This window comes from Chaetodon trifascialis, chromosome 7 (assembly GCF_039877785.1).
Source record: "Chaetodon trifascialis isolate fChaTrf1 chromosome 7, fChaTrf1.hap1, whole genome shotgun sequence".
In the NCBI taxonomy this organism is placed as follows: domain Eukaryota; kingdom Metazoa; phylum Chordata; class Actinopteri; order Chaetodontiformes; family Chaetodontidae; genus Chaetodon; species Chaetodon trifascialis.
The window spans coordinates 4,928,481-4,950,364 of NC_092062.1; the positions used below are offsets into that span (position 1 = coordinate 4,928,481).

At 41.9% G+C, this 21,884-nt stretch overlaps 1 protein-coding gene across 7 annotated transcripts in view; it reads right to left on the reverse strand.

Annotated features, from left to right (window-relative positions):
- Positions 1–21,884, reverse strand: part of adgrb1a (adhesion G protein-coupled receptor B1a) — a 160,021-nt gene that overhangs the window by 70,569 nt on the left and 67,568 nt on the right. For 6 of the 7 annotated variants that reach the window (XM_070965714.1, XM_070965718.1, XM_070965719.1 and 3 more), the window contains 11 exons: positions 13,994–14,152; positions 13,140–13,244; positions 11,245–11,412; positions 10,643–10,807; positions 9,407–9,571; positions 7,889–8,053; positions 7,693–7,794; positions 7,472–7,578; positions 6,919–7,113; positions 6,194–6,262; positions 3,764–3,872 (listed from right to left, as the gene is read on the reverse strand). In XM_070965714.1, coding sequence (XP_070821815.1) covers positions 3,764–3,872; positions 6,194–6,262; positions 6,919–7,113; positions 7,472–7,578; positions 7,693–7,794; positions 7,889–8,053; positions 9,407–9,571; positions 10,643–10,807; positions 11,245–11,412; positions 13,140–13,244; positions 13,994–14,152 — 1,509 coding nt within the window. The remainder of the gene's footprint in view (positions 1–3,763; positions 3,873–6,193; positions 6,263–6,918; positions 7,114–7,471; positions 7,579–7,692; positions 7,795–7,888; positions 8,054–9,406; positions 9,572–10,642; positions 10,808–11,244; positions 11,413–13,139; positions 13,245–13,993; positions 14,153–21,884) is intronic. The other variant, XM_070965715.1, reaches the window with a different exon arrangement.

Genomic DNA, 21,884 nt, shown 5'->3' on the forward strand with positions numbered 1-21,884 from the left:
GGCTCTCTTCCTGGAGCTAACATCCTAAATTCAGGAAGGCCTGACTATTGTGATGGGGACATCCAACATTATATCGTGGCAGACAATATATCCATCCATTTTCTATGCCGCTTATCCCTTTCGGGGTCGCGGGGAGGCCGGAGCCTATCTCGGCTGTCAACGGGCGGGAGGCGGGGTACACCCTGGACCAGTCACCAGCCGATCGCAGGGCACAGGCACACAACCATTCACACTCACACCTAGGGGCAATTTAGAGTCACCAATCAACTAATGAGCATGTTTTTGGTCTGTGGGAGGAAGCCGGAGTACCCGGGGAGAACCCATGCATGCACAGGAAGAACATGCAGACTTCACACAGAAAGGCCCGACCTGGGAATCGAACCGGCAACCTTCTTGCTGTGAGGCACGCGCACTACCTGCTGCGCCACCGTGCAGCTTGTGGCAGAAATATTTGGGTGCACATGTCTCAGCTTCCCACTCTTCTCACACTCAGGAGCTGTTGAATGGTCGCATGTCTCATAATCCACACTTAAAATCTGCATTACTGACCATAAAGGATATCAACTTCCCACTTTTCAGGGCGAGTTAGTGAGGCTACCTCAGCATGACCTGTTTCAGACTCAGGGTTTGAGCACACGGGGCTGAACACAAATGCTATCAGGCGTCCCTAGCACTGGCCCTTTCAAGATGGCATTCCCATGGGCAGCGATGAATGAACAATCGTTTCACACAGTGGTGGAGAAAGCTATTAGCTGCCTGCAAAAACAGCACTGCTCAGTAAGGCAAAGCCTGCTATCCATGAAAATATGGATGCAAAGGCAAATTTCAAAAGGCTACACACTTGAGTTTGCTAACCCCTGATGGCCCTGACGGCAGAGCTGGCAGAACTTCCAAGGAAGAAGGAAATCTGCATCCTTCCAGGAGAGGAAAAAGGGGGGGGTTATTCCAGTTATTTTCTCACACTAAAGAAAACAGGCAGGATGAGACGTATTTGTATCTGCAAACATTCAGTTTGGCAAAAGTGCGTGTGGAAATGACCTCCGCCACCTCAAGGCCAAGGCTGTCCACAGCGAGGCTGCATGTGTTCAGCTCTGCTGCACTGCATCGCGCCCAACAGAGTGGTGATGACACTTTCAGTGATGCGTATGTTGGGTATATGTCAGCATGCCACGGCATTGTACCCTCAGGGCTCCTGCACATGAGGAAAATCCAGACATGGTTTGGCTGATGCTGACCACCCCCCCCTCACTGCATCAGACCTGAGATACTGGAAAGTTGTGTTCTGACAGCGGGTCTTCAGGGGAGCAAACATATCAATGTACACAAATGGGTCTATGCGTCTACCTCTGGTTGGGCTAAACTGTGTGGAACTCATGTGGTGGAGGTAAGGTGGTAGACTCTTCCATCCCTTCACAAAAACTGTCTGGAGCTGTCCATGGCACTGAAAGTGTTAAAACACTTGGTTCTGCTGTTGCAAAACACACGTCATGGTAAGGACAGACAAAATAACAGTGGTAATGCAAGTCAACTGCAAGGGCGGCCTATGCTCATCCTGGCTGCTGTAGATTACCAGGACCTCCTGCTGTGGTCAAAGACACCTGGTTTGTCTTCAATACTCCTTCAGGTATTGTGCAACAGATACGGGAAGAAGAAGGGCAGTCTGTTCAGCTCATGAGAGTGTGCTGGGAGTGGATGCTTCTACTCACTGACCATTGCCCAGAGCTCTCCTCTACATGCTTCCCCAAGTTCCTCCGATTTCTCACATTTTATCCTGCATTCAGGGAGAGAATCTAGTGGTCATTCTGGTGGCACTAGACTGTGCAATCACATCTTGGTTCCTGACCATGGTACTGCTGCTGGGCGGGACATCCTAACAGCTCCCATGGTGCAAAGATGCACTGAGATGTCACAGCTGAACATCTCCTAGTTAAAGGTCAATCGCAGTCTGACTGGCCGCTGAGCAGGAGCACTTGGAAAGGTTAGGACTACCCTCTGCAGTGGTGCCCACTATCCAGGGCACAAGAGCCCCTCTACTACACCTAATAGCAACAGCTTTTATAGGGCTACATCTATACTCACAGAATCTGTGCAACTAATGATTCTAACGACTGGGCCTCACAGTCAGCCAATAAAGCAGGAGCCACCTTAAAGCCCATATCACCTTAAAGCCCATTCCATGTCCGTTTTAGTAGTGCATACTCCCAAACAAATGAGCACACACAGTAAGCCAGGAGCTTTGGGGGACCATGTAGCTCTGGGGCCACAGGGCAGTTTGCCTGGTTGGTATTCCAGCCTTGAGTGCCAGACATCATTCAGTGATTTTTCAGTCAGCACTAAGTTCCTTTCTTTCTGCTTGTCTTTCCAGGTGACATACATCAAGGTGCTGTGCAGGTAAGCTTACATGGAAGACAATGATTGTAAGTGTTTTGATGTATTTCATGCACTGTAACTAGAGAGCAGAAGATCATCTTGATGACACTAATTTATCTCTTAGGAGGATTCAAATTTAAATTAGCAACTTGGCAGTTGAAGTTCAAGTCTGGTGAATTTCCACATCCTGAACAACTTGACTACTTTTATGGGTTTGAAGGAATGAACTCTGATCTAGCTATATGTTGGCAGATGATGGAATGTTGCTGTGCACAGCTTTGCTTATGTGTGAAGTGTGGGAGGGAGGAGCAGGTCAGCCAGCCCAGGGGAGGTACGCTGCTGGTGTGGGCGGCTATTTGGCTCCAGACAGCGAGGTGGCACCATTATAAACAGGACCTCTCATCTGGCCTCAATCCCACATGCTCTCCCTTGACTCAACTCAAACTCAGCCTTGATCTAAAGGTAACAACGCAGATCTTCTATGATGACTACACTTCATTATTTTTCCTCTATTTGAGATAGAGCATTTGGAGGTGTTGGACAATGGAGAGAGGCAGCAGGTAATTATGAATAGGTGTGTGTCTTGATGTAGATACACTCAGGAACAGAAATAGAAGGCTGCAGAAAGAGAGATACCATGCCTCATACAATACAATTAGATTAGAGAAATTACAACAAAGGATTGTGGGTAAATCTCAATTTCCAAAAATCCTAGAGGACCCAATCTGAGTCGATGCAGGTCCAGAGTCTAGACTTTCCCAACACTCCACTGACTTCAGGCTAGCTCTATTTTTATTGACGAAATGTGAGGATATTTTTTTTATTTTTGGCGACTAAAACAAAAACAAAATTGCATAGATAGGACAGATTACTGTGGATATCCAAAACTATTTAAACTGCTGAAGACTTCACTACATCAGCATTTGAGAGATAAGAAAAAAAGAGAGGGAGAATGAATCTCTTTTTCTGGAATTCCCAGATCATCCTTTGGAGCTACACTATGGGAAGTGTAGGATCCAGACTGGGACTGAAACACATGATATCTAGGCCTCTTCTGCTTCAATTGCAACCATTTTATTTTAAATCTGTGTCTCAGATGTCCTGCAAATTTAAGGCAGTATAATACTACAATACCCCCTTCAATCATATTACTCTGTGGTGTCTGCAAGATCATAAAATGTGAATGAGCCCTGTGTATGGACATTTAGGACATATAGGTCTTGCTGGATGTAAAATTGAACAGGAAATGTCATCAGGTCTCCCTCCCATGTCTTCCCTTTTATGTACTGCATTGTAGTTATGAGATCAATCTTCAGAGAAAGAAAAGCCATGACAACAGTATTTGTTCTGATAAGATAGCAGTAGAGGCCTCCTGGATGGGGATAAGGCTGACCTAGGTTATCGGTGACTTCATACATGTCTTGAAAGTCTTTCATCCGCAGGCCAATGACATCCACAAAGTCCTCGACCAGACGGAACAGTTCTTTGATGTTTGGCCCCAGCTGAGAAAACAGACACATGAAAGTAGAATGAGACAAAAAGGATTATGGATTTGGGCTGAATATTCTGAACTGCCGTTGAAATACTTGACATACAAAAGGCCTTTTTATAGGAAAGTTGTATTTGTGGGAAATATTATCATACCATCCCTTGTTGGTTTAGGGCCACCATATTCCACACAATATTCATATTTATTTATATTTACATTTTGTGCATCACGGTCTTACTCTTCATTTTGATTATGACAGTATATGAAATGAACTCTTAAGGTTTTCAGTCTTTTTTTTGTTTTTAAACTCTGGGGACAAACTCTGAAACTCAGGAATAAGCAACACATAACAAGGCCTGTAAACATTAACAATGTGACAAGCTGTCCTCCATATGACAGGATTATTTAATAATACCAAAGACAAATTTATGGGATGCATTTACAGGTAAGTTGAGTAAGTAAAACTAATTCAGATTTAGGTTTAGGCAACAAAATATTTGGTCAAGTTTGCTTCAAAGGGTACATTATCTCTAAATACACTATTACTACTACTAATACACTATTTTTAAATGATAAGCAGTCACTTTATTATACTATCATTTGATTCCAGTCCCAGTACATGGGATGAGAGGAGTCATTATTTATCTTCTCAGCTTTACTTCTAGTTAATTCATCGTAAAAACAGCTCACATGTTTCTGTGGCTTCCCTAAAATCTTAGAGGCCATGTTCACTATTTTCTGCAGTTTGTTTCTCCCTATAATATTCAGCTTTCCGTACCACACGATCATATTAAATGATAAAATACTTTCCACCAGGCTCTTATACACTGTTTAAAATACTTTGACACTCCAAAACTGTTAAGCTTGCATAGCAAGTGGAGGCATTGTGTACATTTTTTAAAAAACATGATCCGTATTAATTTGAAAAGTAAGACTACTGTCGATGTATGTGCCCAAATATTTAAAATCATTGACCATTTCAACCATTTCTCCATCTATATTTACTGGCCTCAATATTTTTGTTATTCTGTAGAACCGGCTCCTTGGTCTTAAGAACATTAATTTCCAGGGAGCTGGCTGAACACCATTTTTGAAAGCTCAGTACATTATTGAAATACAGGTTCTCTCTTCTGATATCACCTTCCTGCAGTAGGGCATCCAACGCCACGTCATCTGCATATTTAAATAAACGAAAACATGCTTGATCAATACTGAAATCGTTACAGAAAAGAGAGAAGGTGAAAAAATTGTACCCTGTGGTGCTCCTGTGTTCAGTACAATCTCGTCAGAAACACTGCCATTTACAAGGACTCTTTGTGGGCGGTCAGAGAGGAAATCTCTGATCCAATGGATAATACCACCGTTAATCCCTAGGTCTATAAGTCGCTGCAACAGGATATGTATTTGCATAGAATTAAAAGCAGATGTAAAATCAATAAAAAGAATTCTGGCGTAGTGTGTGGGGACTTGTAAATGCTTTGCTATGGTGTTGAACAAAATTACAGTCGCATCATCTGTACCCCTCTTACTTTTATATGCGAACTGTAGATGATCCAGGCTATTTGATATAGAGGCTATCATATGTCTATCATATGTTAAAACTCTTTCCATGCACTTACCTAAAATAGAGGTGAGTGCAAAGGGACAACTCTGGCTGCTTAGAAGCCCAAACATAGATATTAAAAATAATAATAATAATAATAATAATAATAATAATAATAATAATAATAATAATAATAATTATATTAAATACTATAGCTACACTGTTCCACAGTGATGGAGAGTTTATGTTTATACCAAATACTATCATGGTCAGTTAAACTAGTTAAACTAAGAAAAACTCTTACTAATGTCACGGTTGAACATAATAAGGATAATAGAAGCAACAACAACAAGCATGCCTCCATCATATAACCCTTTCATAATGGAACAACAACCATCTTACTTGTTTTTATTTTATGACACTGTCTTCATTTTGAGGAGACCAGGTTGGTTTATTTGTCATTGTTCTGATGCCTGAACGGTGACACTTCTGAGAAAAGTACGGATGGCTGGATGGCTGGACAGAAGCAAATATAGAGATGCACAAGTGGATGAGTGCAGCAGATGGAGGAGTGGGTGTTTGCGTTGACTCGGTTACTCATTAGCTATAGCTATTTTTGTCCTTCAGCATGTCTTCTCTCCCCTCTCTTTCTACCTATGTCAGTCTAATAAGACGCAGGTGGGCTGTTTGTCCACCTGCGTCTTTGTCACAGTGTCAAACTCATCAAGTTTACGGCTTCAGGGCTGTTATTGCTGTACACTAAGTTCTAGAAGAGAAAGGGTGATACGAACCAGTTGTGCTTCTTCCCATCTCTCCCTGTTCTCTTCCATCAACAGATTGCTGACTGACTGCACAAAGTTCTGGAACATAAAGAGACAATGTTTCATATGATGTCACAATCTCAGCTATCCATTTACAAGATAAGACTGGTACTAGTCTGTGTATTTCTCATTGACAAATCTCATATAAAGACCCCTCTGTGCCATAGAGCTCCACTGTTGGTGATTAAAAACACATCAACGAAGCACACTGTTGCACAGGGGGACATGTTCTTTCATTACCATGAGCACACACACTATAATTTATTTTGACTCGATCCCACATACACCAGCCTGCTGCCCCAAATACTCACTATAGCACAAAATGTGTGTTAATCTGCAGCTGAAAATAGTCCCCAGCAAGCAAGCAGATGCTATCAAATTGCACAATGGGAAGTATAGGATTCATGTGCGTGACACAAACAAAACTAACTACGAAACTAAGTCCCACTCGGAAGAACATTGTTATGTGGAGATACTGTTCACAAAACCTCCACAGCAGTAAGAAGGATAGAGAGTATGATCTTGTCCTTTAATGTTCTTTGTCCATTATAGGGTGATACAAATGCGTGAAATTTCTATATTTTATGCTTTTGACCCTTAATTCCTAATTAAAACACAGTTTTCCCCCTAACTGTAATATTGCTATGCTAGAAAACACCCTCAAACAGCAAGAGTCAATCCATGTATCAATTCACCCTCATGTCTGCAGTGCTAGGACTGTAGTATGCCCTTCTGAAGATCTCTGTCATATTCTTCAGCACGTCCACAATGGCCAGCAGATCACCGCTGTAGCTGGTCCCATCGCTGGATGTCACCCTCAGCTTAGTCATCACCTCTGAAACTCCATCTCCCACAAGGCCACGCTGTGCTTTGGACAAGTGTTCCCGCGTCTAACAGAAAAAGTGGCTTCTGTTAGATTTCACACTAAGCGATCAACACACAACACATGTATGTTTATGGTAACAGCTCAGGGCACATCTGTTTTTTTCAGAGCCTATGTTTGCAATATTTTGGCCCTGAGTCTTTCACTTAGCTCGTTTTGTGATGCAGGGCTTTATGAAAACACTGTCAATATAAAAATGCCAGCAGGCTTTGACCCAATATCCTGTAGAATAATATTAAAATTGATTGAAATTTCACACCTTTGTGCCCTGACAGGCACATTGAAAAACCACAGTCAATGTCATTATATGGTTATTTCGCTTTCAGGCAACCAGGAGTGTAAAAGAAAAACTTCTTGATGCTCACCAAAGTTTGTATACTGCGATAGTCATTGGAAATGCATTTCATATAGGTGGGATTCTCCCAGTAGGCAATGCCCTCCTCGTCCAGGGTACAGCGGCGCAGAATGAGTCCTATGTGCAGACACATCAAACAAGGGTTCTCTATCACCACAGTGTGTTTCTAATCCAACTCCGAAAAATACCAGCGGATGTTCGAGTGTAATGGATGGAAAGGTCTGAGCTCACCCATGGCATTGGGAGGGCAGCGTACTGCTGCTGTATCCCCAGCCGGAGTCATCTTCCAGACAACATTGGAGAAGTTGTCCTCGCCACAAATTTCATGAGGCTCTGCTCAAGAAAGAAAGAAGGGTAAATGAGTTTCATAGAGCTGCGTTATGTAAAGTGTAAAAAGCATTTCTAAGTAGCTCAAGCAGTAGCAAACCTGGGCATCTCTTCTCATTGCAGCGCCGGACCTCTTCTCGTTCTCCAGGACAAGGCTGCCCTCCAAAAAAGGGCCCATAACAAATCCTGTTTCTCTGCTGGCTCCCCCCTCCACAGGTTTTAGAACAGCCTGACCACAAAGACCACGGCTGCCATTTGCCATCCACTGGGAGAACACACACAACATAAGAGAGTTGAACAGCCCCTCAAAAAACACACTTTACATTCCTGCTTATCATTTTTCAAAACACTGTACTGTTTCTGATTTTTAAAATTGCCACTTGTTTGTATTCATTTCCCCAGAGCATTAAAATTGACTAGCAGAGACTTTAAACTTGCTTAATGCAATTCATTGATAATTCATAGCATTTGTAAATTAATGAATACTGGTGGCAGCCTGAAAGACAGGCAAACACATTCATTCAATTAAGCCACTGTGAGACGCGAGCAAGTAAATCCTACTAATGCAACGTCTGTTTTAAAAAATAACCACTGACTGATTACAGAGCCATATAAGAACTGTGCTTCAATGAAACAGTCTGATCAATGAATAGGAGTCAGTGTCAGCTGTTTGTATTTTACAATTTTTGCTCTCTATGCTATGCACACACAGGGACTGTACTAGATTGTGAATATTTTTTGTCATTAAGTAGTGCCTAAACAAAGACAATCAGCACCACGGAGAGGAGCCCCCAACAGGGCTTTGAATGCATTTGAAATTTCCCTAATTTCACATTTATTGTTTGTTAAGCCACACATTTGGCCATGCATGATTTGTGATTTGCTTTGGTCTGTGCAGAGGGGTTATTGTTGGAATTGTTTTCAATCCTTTGTTTTCTTTGGGGTTTTTAGATTTCTCTATGGAGCTCTATCTTGTACCTAAAAAGGTAATAAGCTTTGCAATACTGCACATACCTTTTTCATGTTGAGAAGATAAATGTATGAGTGAGTTGTATACCTTTAGAATATCTGCATCATTTTCTTTTTAATCTGAAATATTTCAATATAAATCTGATGTCTAAATCCTACAGTTGGAGAAATTATGAATGTAGTTTATTGTATTCAAGTATCACCTTCTTTTATTTCTTAGTAAGGAATACCAGCAGGGGCAGGGATACATGTTCCTCTTTTAATGACCTGTCTCACCCAGCATCTACTTAAAATGTTCCCACGCCATTGTAAAAAGCATGCAAAGAGTGAAGGTGAAGCTATGCAGCATAGTAAGAACATTTTATTCATCACTGTGTGTTCAAAGAGATGTGATTGTGTAGACATTCCCAAGGGTGAATGTGAAGTGGTGTGGAGAGCCACATGATGCAACAGAAACGGAAAAGATCTGCCACAACAAAATGCCCAATAAGTTACAATGAAATTCATTCTAAAAGCTTTACGTTTATTCAGGACTGTCTAGTTCATATACAGTGTGGTAGCTGTTGGCCTTTTAATTAATATGTTGTGAAAAAGCAAGAAATAGGTTTCTGAACAACCATATCCATTTGTGGTTCTGTTTCTTTCACACCTGGGCACTCCCCAAGGAAGCAGTCGACAGTCTCCAGCCACTCTCCTCTGCACTCGGAGCCTCCGTATGAGGGGCCGTTACACTCTCTGGTTCTCTGCATGGTCCCATTAGAGCAGGAAGCAGAGCAGGAGCTCCAGCTGGACCACTCATTCCACACTCCATCCACTGAGGATCGCCAGGGTCACCGACAGCCAAACACCCAGACAGACAAGACGATAAAAGCCAAATGTATGTTGGTTGTTTGCTGTATTATGGGCTATATACTTATTCAAATATTCAAAGAATGGCATTGATGACTGTACTTTCTACATATGCAAGATGTTCTCTGCTGAGTATTTCAACTTGATATATCAAATCTTCATGTATTCTTTGTGTATTTGTAATACTAAGTGAGAATTACGTGCGCTGATGTGCATTACACACTGTAGTATTTTGAAACACTGTCGTAACATACGGACCAGCTGTAAGGGTTCATTCAGTGAGCTTCAAGCCAACTAGTTTATGCAAAGAAATGCAAAAATGTTTATAGCTGTTCCAAATGGTTACACTCAAAGGCAAAACGTCTGCCATTACATATGCAAGGTAGATGAGATGCCATTAATCTTCTCAAAGGCGTTCCTGTTGTTTACAGGGTTGTACACATGAGGAAAAAGAAGACGTAGTTGAGTGGAATGCTGAATACAGTCACAGGTCTGTTTATTCTACATTAGGTGTCTGCAGACATGGATGTGTTCAAACATGGTTATCAGCACATATGGCTCTGCACGTATTGCCCCCACAGTCATACATTTTAGGCTCTTCTGAACAGTCAAACCTGTGAGGAAGCAGGGAGATTAAAGTCATGTGTACCCTTGTGGCCACATGGATGCATTCATTATATAGTTGGCTCGAATAATGAATAAATAGAGCTGAGAGTGTTGCTGAATCCTGCCTACTTTTGCACCTCCCCACATTTGGCTAATTGTTGCACGAAGTGGGTGTGATTTGTGTTGTATGAACGTCAGTTTTGGAACAGTTCAAACAATTGTTGGATGCAGCCACCAACACAAAGGTGCCTGGAGATGGGGCTTGGAGATGTTATTAGAAAATCCAACGAAACAAGTTGTGTGAAGCACACCAGATCCTCTCAGCATTGCTTTTCTTTACTGTATATGCATTGAACGATTTAGTTAGTGTAACTCTTGAGTTAGACTGACACTCAGGTTATTCCTTTATGGTTATTAGTGTGTTCCTTACCTGGACAGACAGCTATGTTGCAGAATTTTGTCTGTTTCTCTGGACCATCACATGGATCTCCCCCAAACTGAGGCGGGGTGCAAGTTCGTGTTCGGGACCTGTAACCTCGGCCACAGGTCGATGAGCACAAACTCCACGGTGACCACTCGTCCCAAGCACCATGCACTGCAATCAGAGCAGCTAGGGTATGATTTATAGACAGACAAATACAGGCGCCTTAACAGACCAGAACAACAGGACAGAACTTCACTGAGGCACTGAACTGCATTGACTATTAAGGTCCTCTGCTGTTTGACTTTTCTGGCATCGTCTATGCTGATCCGTTGTCCTGTGATAATATTGCTTTCTAAGTTGAGGAGTCTCCTCTGCATGTGGAGAGGCTGGGAACACCATTAAATCTGTCATTACAGCGGGAACCATTCTAAACTGCAGGCTTAGCCCTTTCTATAAGGAGAGAGTAGAAATCATCCCAGGGGCCATGGATTTGTTAAGTGCCTGAGGAGAGGAGTCAGGTGGGTCTTGTATGGGTGAGGCAGGGTCCAGGAGAGGGCTGGGCGAGCGCAGGAAAGTGGCAGTAGGGGGGCGGTTGGGGGGGATCTTACCTGGACAAACAGCAGAGTTGTTGCAAGGTCTCTGCTCTCGCAGTGGCCCACTACACTGGGTGCTGTAGGAGGAGGACACACAGAAACGAGTGCGACTCTGCCAGCCCTCCCCACACGTGGCAGAACACACACTCCACGCTGACCACTCCTCACCTGAAGCTGAGTCTACTGAGGAGGTAGGGTGGGTAAAGGATTGGAGGATAGAGGGAGAAAAAGGAGGAAAAGGAAAGGAGAGGGCCATAACTAATTACCATGCAGGATGCAGGCTCTGTGGCCAAAAGAGGAAGGGTCGTGGTGTGATAAAGGGTAGATTCTAACTGTGCCACATTTTAAGGGGCTGCCTCTTTCAAATGCCTACTATTCCCAGCCTAGTGGATGAGGCTGTCCCTTTCCAAATGTTCTTCGTTGATAAATGTAACCTTCTTTTGCGGACATAACTGATGGCCCTTGATGGACCTCAGTATTCCAAACCATTGCTCGCTGGTCACTTGAAAAGACAATGATGGATCTCATTTTATTCTTTGAAGGAGGCAGCCCCTGAAATGGACCCCAGCTTCTGTTGTGCTTGTCCTTCTTCATCTGTGGGGCTCTGATGTCATATCCTTTGCATTGACTCCGAGGAGAAGTGAATGCCACTGGTTGAAGGATATGTCAGTCATCTTTTCAATCGCCATGACTGCCAGTTTGAGGGGTCAGTTGACCAAAAAGGGAAAATTGTGCAGTCACTGCTGGGGAAGCAGGGAGAAGAAAACTAAACAGGATGTGGGGAACTGATCAGCAGATTAAAGTGATACTTCAAACAAAACCTGCCATTTTGTAGCAAACCCACATCCCCTGTAGGCTTGAAAGGTTTGTACTTTACATCTTTCTAAAGAACAGTGGTTGAAGCCAGCTTAGATTCATATCAGTTAGAGTGGATTTCAATGGTGACACATTGTCAAAATGTCCGAAGAAGCCACTCCTGCATGATCCATTTCTCCTCTGTCCATCCACGTTTGCTCTGTTAAAAATGGCTAAATACTGACATGAATGCATGCTAATCATAGCCCCTTGTCACTGTGATTAGGCTAACCACAAACATTTCACAGCCACCTTATAGAGTAATAGTTCAACATGTTGGGAAATACACATAGTTGCTTTCTTTCTCAGACTTAGATGATAACCACTTAGCTTACCTGACATAAAAATGCACCTACCAACATCTCTAATCTGTATTCACAGAAAAAGGTAAAAATCACAATTTGCGGTTTAGGGGGAAATTCCATATTGTAACTATCTCTTGGCAAATACAGTAGTTAGCTGTCATTCTGAGGTTGCCATGTTTGTTCTTTTCAAATGGTAAAGGTCACTAAGCTTTAGAGGTGTTGGTAGGCACACTTTTCTACCTTGAGCAGACCTAGGTTTGCTCTAGCTTCTTCAAGGCATTATGCTAAGCTAGGCTAGTCATATTTGAGCTCCATATCGACCACACACAGGAGACTGGTAGCTAACATTTGGAAAGATAAAGTAGCAAATAAGCATATGTCTCAATTTGTTGAACTATTTCTTTCAGCCTACACAGAATTGAGTGCTTGCTACTCCTGGTTTTGGGTGGAGAATCACTTTAATAGAGAGGGAGGACTCCATTTGATATAGTGTTTTACAGACAGGGCACACTGTCCTATTATGACCTCACATAAAATACAATTTCACTATGTTCATTCAGGGTCCATGTTGGAATTAGTCCATTGCGGATGAAGCACTACTTTGGGAGATTTTGATAGATGTGTAAATTATAAATGAGTATAGCTCTCTACTTTGTGGTTGTCAATGTGTATATGTTGTACAAGTGTGGTGGTCACCCAAGCTGCCACAGTGACTGATGCATGGGATCCCTCTGCGTCCCGTTGTCTTACCTGTCTGAGGGCTCTGCTGTCCGCTGCGGGGCTTGTCTACATCATCACGTTTGCGGCTGTCCACCGAGCGAAGCGATTGGCTGCGAGAGAGATGGCGACCTTTGCCTAAAGGGGGTGAGGCAAGGCCGGGGGGGAGGAGGGGGCGGAGTTAGCAACCAGAGGTCCGTCATTAATGGCTTATATTTGGGACACAACCGTGACGTGATTGGTCACCCAGAACAGCATCAGCCAAACTTGGGACTTTTGTTGTGCTGTAAATGTGTGCAGTGCTCATTTTATGTTTTCAGCTGTTGTATAATGATGTTTATCTGAGTCTTCAAATGCTTATAATGGCATGATTAACTGGAAAAAACACATTAGCACCTCTACAGTAATGACAATCTGCTGTTTGAACTATTTGTCAGACAGAAAAGAACTGCTAGTTCTGTACAAATGAAGAAAACTCTAAGCAGGGAACAATTCAGTGAAAGCACTAATGCTTATTGGGGAAGCACTTCTATATAATAGTGCTTAGGTGTTGTTTTCCTGTGTCCTTTCAGCCATTTTTGTAAGAGTAATGACTTTGACATACTGTGCATGCATGGTCTTGAAAACGGTTGACCATGTTATTATTATTATTAGTCATCGATCAAAGTCCCCTTTCCAACATGCACTCCTTAAGTCAAAGAACTGACTTAGAGAGGATGGACAAACAAACAGATGAACAAGTGTTAAGAAAGGAGATGAAAACAGCTGTAAACACACTTTGCACACACCACACGCTCATATTTAACCACAAAGCGCAAAGGCCTCTCACTGACAGATATGGATGTACTGAGAAATGAAGACAGGCACACACAGAATGAAGATCTCACCCGTGCAGGGCTGGGAGTTGCAGGGCCGGCCCTCCTCCACCACACCCTCACACAGGTATGACTCCTCCGGAGGTGACTGACAGGTCCGTGTCCGGGTTTGAATCCCGCCTCCACACTGGCTGCTGCACTGTGCCCACTGACCCCACACACTCCAGCCACCTAGAGACACACATACAAATAGCCGTGGTAATTTAGAAAGCACAAATGTTGTCAGCCCTTGATCAGAGAGTGCTAAGTTATGACAAAATGTTTTTCTCTAGTGGCTCAAGCCACCAGAAATCAAAGAGGTTTGAAATGTCATTCAAGTCAAGTGAAAGACCTGCATCACCTGATGCAAGTTCTGTTTCAGCACTTAAGAACAATGGCATTGCTTTTCAAATGTACCACTGCATATTTTTGAGATCATCTGATGGAGTTGGTAGGTTTTCACATTCCACAGAGAAGCATGTGCAGCTTCAGTTTTGGAAAGTTGTCAAACACTTTTTATAGCTTCAACTAAAACCTTCCTTCCTTTGACCCTTGGTGGGCCACTCATTACAAACTCATGGTATGCAGCCAACTGTTTAAAAAAAAAAAAAGAAAAGAAAAAGAAAGTCATCAAACAGAATGTAGTAAGATAATTTTACTGTTTTCTAACCTCAAAGCAACTTAAGGAGGATGCTGGAGTTTGACACATTGTGCTTTTTGTACGAGGCATATTGAACTGTATTTGATTGCCTGTGATTAAAATCTGAGCTCACAGTTTTTGAAAGCATTTATTTAATTACTTTGTTTTGATTACTGTTTAATTGCTTGCCAGTAAAGAATATGAGAGCAAAGTTGCTATTTTAGTGCTGAATATTTTAATTTAGCAGGTTTATGTCATTCTATTCTGGATAATTTTATGTTATGTGTGTTGTTGTCAGTACACTGGAATTTGTAGATAGCTGCTCAGAGACAGAGAAGGCTTCATAGTTTTCCACCTGTGTTGTGCACTGTAAAATGGAATGGGCATAACAGAGATACAACCTTATAAACCATATTTTAACTTTTCATTTAATTTTTTTTTAGCTTTTGTTTTTATCCAAAACAATGTACAAGGGCATTCAACCGTGTGGATACAACCGCAAACTTGCAAGAATCATGCAAGCACATCAGCTGCTGCTACTTTTAGAAACATTACGAGACAAAGAAAGAGTGCCTTTTTTTAATGGTCCAAAGTGCAGTCTGAACAGATTAGTTTTCAGTCTGCCACACAAGATGTGTAGAGTTTCTGCTGTTCTAATGTCAATGGGGAGCTTGTTCGTCCATTGTGGAGACGGGACAGCATTTTGCTTTTATCTACAACAGGAGTTGTGTGAGATGTGAGAAAAGGATAAGAAACACAAGTCAGCTTGAGGTTTATTTCTCTATAAATGCTTTCTACCAAAAACTGGATCCTATAATGTATATTGTGTGAGAATGGTGTTTCCAACCTTTTTGGCTGTGACCCCTTTAAATGAATCAATATCTTCTTGTAAACTCTCCACACAGGTTATGGCCTCAGCTATTCATCCATCCATCCATTGTCTATACCGCCGGTTGCGGGGGGCTGGAGCCTATCCCAGCTGTCAGCGGGTGAGAGGCGGGGTACACCCTGGACTGATTGCCAGTCGATCGCAGGGCAACATATATAGACAAACAACCATTCACACTCACACTCATACCTTGGGGGCTGCCCGGGGATCGAACCGGCGACCTTCTTGCTGTGAGGCACACCCACTACCTGCTGCTCCACCGTCCCGTCCGTGAGCTATTCAACCAATGCCAAATATATTTAAATGTTTGAACTGCTGTGTAAAAAACTAAATAAATAAACAAAATAAAAACAAAAACAACTAAAACCCTGCAACAGAAGAGAGTTTTAAGTTCAATATTTAAACAGGTTCATCCTCAGTAACCCCTCACCAGTTTTTCACCAGATTAGTTGTGCAGTGCAAGATAAAGCTTGACTGTTGATCCACATGTGTTATTTTTGCATCGTGGTCAGATACTGAAGCCTGCACTCTGACTGACATTAAGTGAAGAGCTGAAAGAAAGGGACCATCCACCAAAAGTAACCTGCAACACAACTCTTGCAATGAACACAGACACACTGATGATATCTAACACTGAAAGGAGATCTGAGGGGAGATTTTCCCTTGAAAACAGAAGTGTGATGAATGCCATTGTCATTGTGAAATTCCCATTTTGACCAGACTGATTTAATGTGCTCCATTAAGATGTGTGCTGATATGAGGAGGAGCAGGTAAAGAGCTGTAGAACGTCTGTGTGTGTGTGTGTGTGTATGTGTGTGTGTGTGTGTGTCCTGCACGCTCATGAATGTTTAATGGAACAGACAGATGCCTTTCAGCCCCCACAGGCAACGACAAATATGTATTAATCTAAATGAATAGAACATGAAGTTGGCCAACATCCAGACACACACGTTTTTAATTACTCGCAAGTCAATTTCCTTTGGGGTGAGGGCCGGGATGAGGGAGAGCACTGTGGAGGGCACTTGATTCAGTCATACAAGTCAGCACACACACACACACACACACACACACACACACACACACACACACACACACACACACACACACACACACACAACTCCTGTACAGCTGTGAGTAATCTCACCATGTCAGCGTGATGAGTCTGACTTTATGGATTGAAAGAGACAGATTCCAGAAAGAAAAAAAAAAGTTCATATCCATAAACAATTTACTTTCCCTTCAGAAATGAAATTAGCAGGCACCAGTGATCACAGTCAATATCTGTTTGTTGTCAGCAGACTGACCAAGTGTGGCCCAAGAGTTTACTTATGACTGTGAAATTGGATTTGCTCATGTTTCTGTGACTACACTCAATCAGGACATAACCAGTCCAGTGCAGACACCGACCAACAACAAAACTAAACAAACAAATAGCAAGTCATTGGACCAGGAATTTGGTAATTCCAACTGTCAGTGCAGCCGTGAAGCTGCTATCAGCTATTGAGACATCAAAAACAAAACATATCAAATGCCCTATTCCATTTGAGCTATCATGTGGGTAATCTGTCTCCATGCTGTTCTAAAGACAGTCAGCGACATGGTTTGACTTGGAAATGTTCATTTTGCTGTTGGACTTATATTGTTTTTTTTTGTTTGTTTGTTTTTGTTTTTATGATTAACTGAATTACTGTCCCCTAATGAGCTATCATTTTTTGAAAATTCTAATAAAACCTGGATTACTCAAAGAAAACCTTGACCGCAACTATTTCCATCAAATCAGCCCTGATTATTATGAACAGGAAAAGGTAAAAAACATCAATCTTTGAAACTAATGAGAGTCTTGGTGAAATCTCCAGTCAGACATTGTTATTGGATTATACTGTTTACATTTCACTTTGTTGAATATCACTTGTAATTGTGGCTGTAACTGATTTTTCCCACAGGCATGATTGCCTCATCTTTTTGTCTGAAATAAATGAAACAAATGAAATAATGAACTTCAATACAACACATGGCATGCTGCTAACAATATTGCTGTGCGAGTATTGTTTGAGGAGTACAATGTATAGGTGCTCACCTTCAACCTGCATCTCATCAATTCACTTTCTGTCTGTCTCTTTTACACCGTCATCTCTCTTTACCGCAAGGTATACTGCACATGCACATATACAAACACATGGTCAGAACAGGTGTGCAATGGGGGGTTGGAGGATTTTTCCAAAGTAGTGCTTCTGCATAAACACTATAAAACCACCTAACAAGGGCTGAGTGCTTAATCAATATCTTTTTCAACCTGTCAGTGCTGGGACATTAGGGTGATGCTGTTGATCTCTGGAACAGTCGATCACATATTAAGTCTGTAGGTCACTTGGTCTGTCCATTCAACAGTACAATTATTAAAAAAAAATATGAAAAAAACAAAACAAAAAACAAAGAATGAATGCTCAACTAATGATGAAACATAAAAAACCAAAATCAAATGAAAAGGTTGCCATGACACTTACTGACAACATTTATGCCCTCCAGAGGATGAACTGACTCCATGAGCTTTGTCTTTGCACCAATCTCAGATGGCAGGGAGGATCACAGAGACACCCACAGTGCATACCACCTCACTGCATGTCTTTTACAGTCAGCATTGCCATGTGGATTTTATCTGATGTTCTGATGCACCGAATTTAGTTTAAGTTAATGCTAATGCTAATTAGGCTAAGATATGCTAATTCTGGTATGAAGCACAGGGTCCCGCTGTGTCAGCATAAGTGCTGTAAACATTCAATTTTCTTTCCATCTGTTAAATTTGGGAACTAATTTGAACCACACTTTTAATATGTTGCGGTGTGAATCTTCTTTTTTGGAAGTGTATATGTTAAAAGTGCTCATTGCTCTTAAAAGGGGGTTTGATGAGTTTTGTTCAGATTAGTGTTAGTATGCTTTTATTGACAATTTTCTCTTTTCCTGCAGCAACCCAGACATTTTCTCTTATGGGACACATTAAAAGTAGCCTTGACCTTGTATCTCAGTAAATTTTATGGCAATCTGTCTATTGGATAGATTAGCTCATTCGTGCTCCCGGTGGGATTAACAATCCTGATTTGATTGACCTCATGGTGTTCCTTCAATGTCATCTTCAGGACAAACCTGACATTGTTTGCAATGATAAGGCCTGAGGCATAGCTAAATCATTGGTGTTTGATTGTTGATTAACTGCTCAGTCGAACACCTTCATGTGGTGATATATAGTGAACTTGCTTTAGCTCAAGATCAAAATGTGAATCAGTACAGACTGGAATGTGTGTCACCTCTTATGTCATAGGGACACATCTATGTGTGTAGATCACATGTGTTTCGCACAGTGGAAGACTGAAGAGAAACACCTTTGTGCCCATTCGCACCAATCCAGACACCAGAAGCATAATGTCATTGCCATGACAACGAGTTGCCATCGTCATTCAGTGACGTGCAAACTTTATTGCTCATGCCTGAAGCAAGTTTGCAATGAAATGGAAAGTTAATGAAGATAAGACAGAACTGAAGGGGACAAGGGATGGACAGAGAGATATCCATTCACAGGCGAGCTCATACCTGATGCTGTCCTGTTGGATGTGTGCCGTTTTACTTTGAGGATGAATCTTGTGACATTCTACATTTTTATTATAGTCAAGAAATCTCATCAAAAAACAGAACCAACAATGAAAGTATACACCTCACGAGTATTGTATGCGTGTCCAAAGTATAGAGCTCCATTGTTGTCCAAAACCTACGTCACTGCACCAGTTCGCTTATAATTACATTGATCAGCTGTTTTGGCAAAAAACTGAATCAAATTTTTTGATGAAACTACATATTTGGGAGCTGAGTACCACAGACAGGGTCAGGAAGTCAGAAAGTATTTAGAAGTAATGTTGGTTTTGGTATCTTAATTTGATTTGTTGACAAAAAGCGTTGACAGTAATAATAAACTGAATTTTAACCTTATCCCTCTAAGATGGGCCGCTGAATCTATTAAGTTGTTATCCTTTGGACAGCTTATTGACCTTTATTTAAGAGTGTTGTGTCTGTGTTCTTCCAGACCCCTGACCTTATGTAAAATTCAGATGCGGACCTTTAAATTCAGCTTGGAGTAACCTTGCTTTCGCACATTTTACTTTGTCTGTGTCTGTTGGTTTTTGATTGTTCTTTGACCCCTGCTGACCACTGTTTGGTCTCTCTGAACAAGTTCATTGTTGAAGTCATACATAAAATTCCAAGTATAGTGCATCTTTTCACACAAAAAAACATAACAATCAATTAAATTAGCTTCTCAAACTAATACATAGTGATTGGAAATACTATTACCCTGTTTGATTCACATTTGCTTTTCCTTTTAGACATCATAGAGGAACCATTCCAATGTGAACCAAATGCAATTTTCTGCAATGCCAGTGTTTCAGGGACAAAAGTGAGCCTAATGCAGCAGAATAACCTTCAGCTGGTCTCCTGAATCATTCCGGGTTTATTGTGAACAAATATGCATTATGAAAACAGAAGAAGATTAACTGCAGTTTAGAGCAAAGGACAGGAGCTCCTTCTGTCAAATGAAGGCTTTGGCAAGGCAAGAAAAAAAGGGGGGGTGGGACCATTTACAGATAAGACTCATCCTTCTGCAGGGAAAAAAAAAGACATAATGACAAGACTATGATCTTTTTTTTTTTCTTTTCTGCCCAATAATCAGACTTGGGAGGGGGAGAAGAATTGGAGGAAAGTGACGCAGTGTTGTCTTTTTCCCTCTGCAAGGGCATTTTATTATGTTCTCAATAATTCAGAGTCCACGTCACCTCAATAATCTTTAAACTCATCCTTCACCTCCCAAAATCCCTGCTTTACTTTGACCTTCAGCTTTCTTCAAAACACACACATTCTCCTTCAATTACTCTGTGTGTACTTTGCACGGCTTTGCAGTTCACTGGGTGCACGCATGTGTATGGTGCAAATTTGTGTGTGTGTGTGTGTGTGTGTGTGTGTGTGTGTGTGTGTGTGTGTGTGTGTGTCAGAGTGTATTAGAGGACAGGTACCTGACTCGAACCCAGACAGAAATTTAGAAATGATGTTCAGTTTCCGGTTGGTTCAGTCACATCAGCTGAGCTAGCTCGACATCGTGCAATCACCAGTAGCCAGACTCAAATTATTTTCTATTTGTGACATAGATGATATTGCTTAATGTGTGTGTGTGTGTGTGTGTGTGTGTGTGTGTGTGTGTGTGTGTGTGTGTTAAAATAATCTTCCTATAGGATATACAAAACAATGTCTTCTGATGGTCCGGTATCTGTTCATGTGTAATTGGGGTTCACAGGCAGGCTATAACCATGACAACAACAAATGTGTGACAGGCTAACCCAAACTCGATGCTTCAGCTTTTAACTGCGCTGGGTTTGGACATTAAAAAGGTTGGCCTTGGTTACCATTCTCTCAGGCTCGGGTCGGGTTTGGACAGAAATTTACATCTCCTGTGTGTGTTTGTGTGTGTGCGTGTCTATAATGAACTTCCTGAAAGTCACCCTCACCTCCACTTTGCAGCAGAGGGATGAGTGGATTTATTTATTTATTTATTTTTTCCTTTCTTGAAAGTGGACAACATAATTTGTACATAAATGCACTTTACATTTTCAATTCAACACCTCCATGATTGGAAAGGAGCAGCAAGAAGAAAACAATTCTTAATTCTCTTTGGATGGGCTTCTTATGTTACAGCTCTAGTTTCTGCAGCTCCGAAATCATCAATAGCTGTGACCAACCCCCCCACGGCCCCGCTCCACCCCCACACCGATGAATCACATCCACCCAAGCACACGCACACAGAGCTCTTATAGTTAGGGTTACTGCAGATTTATGGATTGAGAAGTGTGTGCATGAAGACCTGTTATGGCAAGAACAGATGTGTGAAATATGATGTTGAAGTTGACAGCTATTGTGACAACAAGCAGGCAGCTGGGGAGGGAAGAGAGGAGGGTGAGGAAAATGTAATAAAGGCACAGACAAGAGGACTGAAGAAAATAATCATGAAAACATGAAATGCAGGCAGAAATGGGGTGACTGGTTCACACAGAGCTGAATGGCTGAATGAAGGATAAGGCGAGTGCTGACACCCAGAGGACAGAAGCAGTCAACTGCATGGTGGAGATAACAGGCGGTGAAAAGAGAGAGGTGGTGGTGTGTGTGTGTGGGGGGGGGGGGAGAAGGGGGGGTTGGGGGAGGGCAGAGGGAGATGAAGGGAGACAGGAACACAAAGAAGGAAAAATGTTAGGACAGATAAGAGGAGTGGGGGAAATGAAAAGAGGAAAAAAAAAAGAAGCGCAGGCTTATGCCGAGCTGAACAGAATGTTAGAATTCTACATCAGTGAAGATGCTCATATGTA